At 39.1% G+C, this 1,838-nt stretch overlaps 1 protein-coding gene across 1 annotated transcript; it reads right to left on the bottom strand.

Annotated features, from left to right (window-relative positions):
* Positions 1-520: 520 nt before the first annotated feature.
* On the bottom strand, positions 521-1,051 carry LOC126704887 (uncharacterized). Its single transcript, XM_050403878.1, has one exon. The coding sequence runs from the start codon at positions 1,049-1,051 to the stop codon at positions 521-523; it is 531 nt and encodes a 176-aa protein (XP_050259835.1).
* Between the last annotated feature and the right edge of the window lie 787 nt (positions 1,052-1,838).

Raw genomic sequence — 1,838 nt, 5'->3', positions numbered from 1 at the left:
GACTCAAATATAATATGAGGCAGAACTTTTTCAATCTGTTAGCCAACACTTTAGACACAAGCTTATACAAAATATTACAAAGAACAATAGGACGGAATTTAGTAACATATTCAGGACTCTTTACTTTAGGGATAAGTGTAACAAAAGTGTGATTCAAACCTGACAAAATTTTCTTGGAATTTAAGCAAGAAAGAACTGCATTGACCACATCGTCACCTATGATGTTCCAAAATTGCTGGAAAAAAATAAGAGGCATGTCGTTAGGCCCGGGGGCTTTTAAAGGGGGCATTTACTTTAGAGCAACCAACACTTCGTCCCTAGAGAAAGTCCCAATCAAATTTTTATTTATCTCCTCTGTCACCACCTGTTTTGTACACTGCACCACTTCCTCAATATCATCTGGCTTTAAAGAGGTAAACAAATTGGAGTAATAGTTTACCACCATGGCCAAAACTCTGTCATCACCTGAAACTAATATTCCATCTAAATTCCAGAGTTTCATAGTCTTGTTACGGTGAAATCATTGAGAAGGTCGATTATGAAAATACTTTGAGTTCCTATCCCCTGAGACCATCCAATGAACATGGCTCCTCTGCTGCCACATCTTCTCCTCCAACCTGAGCAAATTGTTGATTTCGGATTTTAGCTGCAAAAATACCTCCACATTCTTTCCTCTAGTCGCAGCCACTTCAGCCTCCTTCAGCAGCTTCTTTTTTTCAGATAACGCCCCAGAAATATTATGAAAAGAATGTTTGCTCCATTGTGTTAATCTCTTTTGGCAAGCTTCAATTTTTGTTACCATTGTTTCCTTTGGTGAACCTGAGGAAGCCCTATTCCAAGCCCCAACCACTATGTCATGGCAACCTTCATTCTCTAAACACATCTGCTCAAAACGCCAAGTTCTTTGTGGCTTCACACCAAAACCATTCGATAAGATTATAATTAGATTGTGATCCGAAGAGACACAAACTAAAGTCTGCACCTTTGTTACTGGAAACAAATCAAACATCTCCGTCGTGCTCACGGCCCTATCCAATCTTTCCCACACCATCCCCACATTAGGAAAACTTTTTGACTAGGTAAACTTATTTCCAACAAAACCCAAGTCTAGCAAGCTACATTCATCCAGAGCCTCTCTAAATTTTTCCATTTGTCCATAAGGTCGTCAACGACCTCGTCATTTCTCATGAGATTTAATAAGCTCGTTGAAATCGTCTGCACACTGCCACGGTAGTGCACACGGCCTATGTAAGTCACGTAACAAATTCCACGTCTAAGTTCTAAGATGAGTTTTAGGCTCCCCATAAAACCTAATAAAACGCCAAACATTATTTCTACATTTATTAATCATGACATTGATATGATTCTAAGAAGAAGATTCAACAAATAAATTAAAGTCCTTCTTCCAAAAAAGAGCTAAACCACCACCACAGGTTATTTTTGAAACCCCATGATGATGACCAAATTGAAAAGAATCATGAATACCACTTAGCCTTGCTTCATCCAGTCATGTTTCGACTAAAAACACCACTGTAGGATCGTGTGCTCGAACTAAATCTCTAAGATTTTGAACTGTCTGCCGGTTCTCAAGCCCTCAAGAGTTCCAACATAATAGATTCATGGTCCTCAGCAGGGCTGGGATCCAACCTCTGACAATAGAGTTTCATTTTCCTTGTCAACTTGAGAAATCAATTTTATCTTCTTTGGTAACCCATGATGATCGAGAAACGGTTTTAAGCTCCTTTTGTTTCTTGAGTAGACATCCAAAATTTTAGAAATACCCGAATCAATCCTAGCAATACGTGTCCACTTTGGTCCAGATGGGTGAGTGACCTATA

The sequence above is a fragment of the Quercus robur genome, chromosome 11 (genome assembly GCF_932294415.1).
Source record: "Quercus robur chromosome 11, dhQueRobu3.1, whole genome shotgun sequence".
Taxonomy (NCBI): Eukaryota; Viridiplantae; Streptophyta; class Magnoliopsida; order Fagales; family Fagaceae; genus Quercus; species Quercus robur.
The sequence above is the reverse complement of the archived record's forward strand: the minus strand, read 5'-3'. Positions and strand labels throughout refer to the sequence as shown.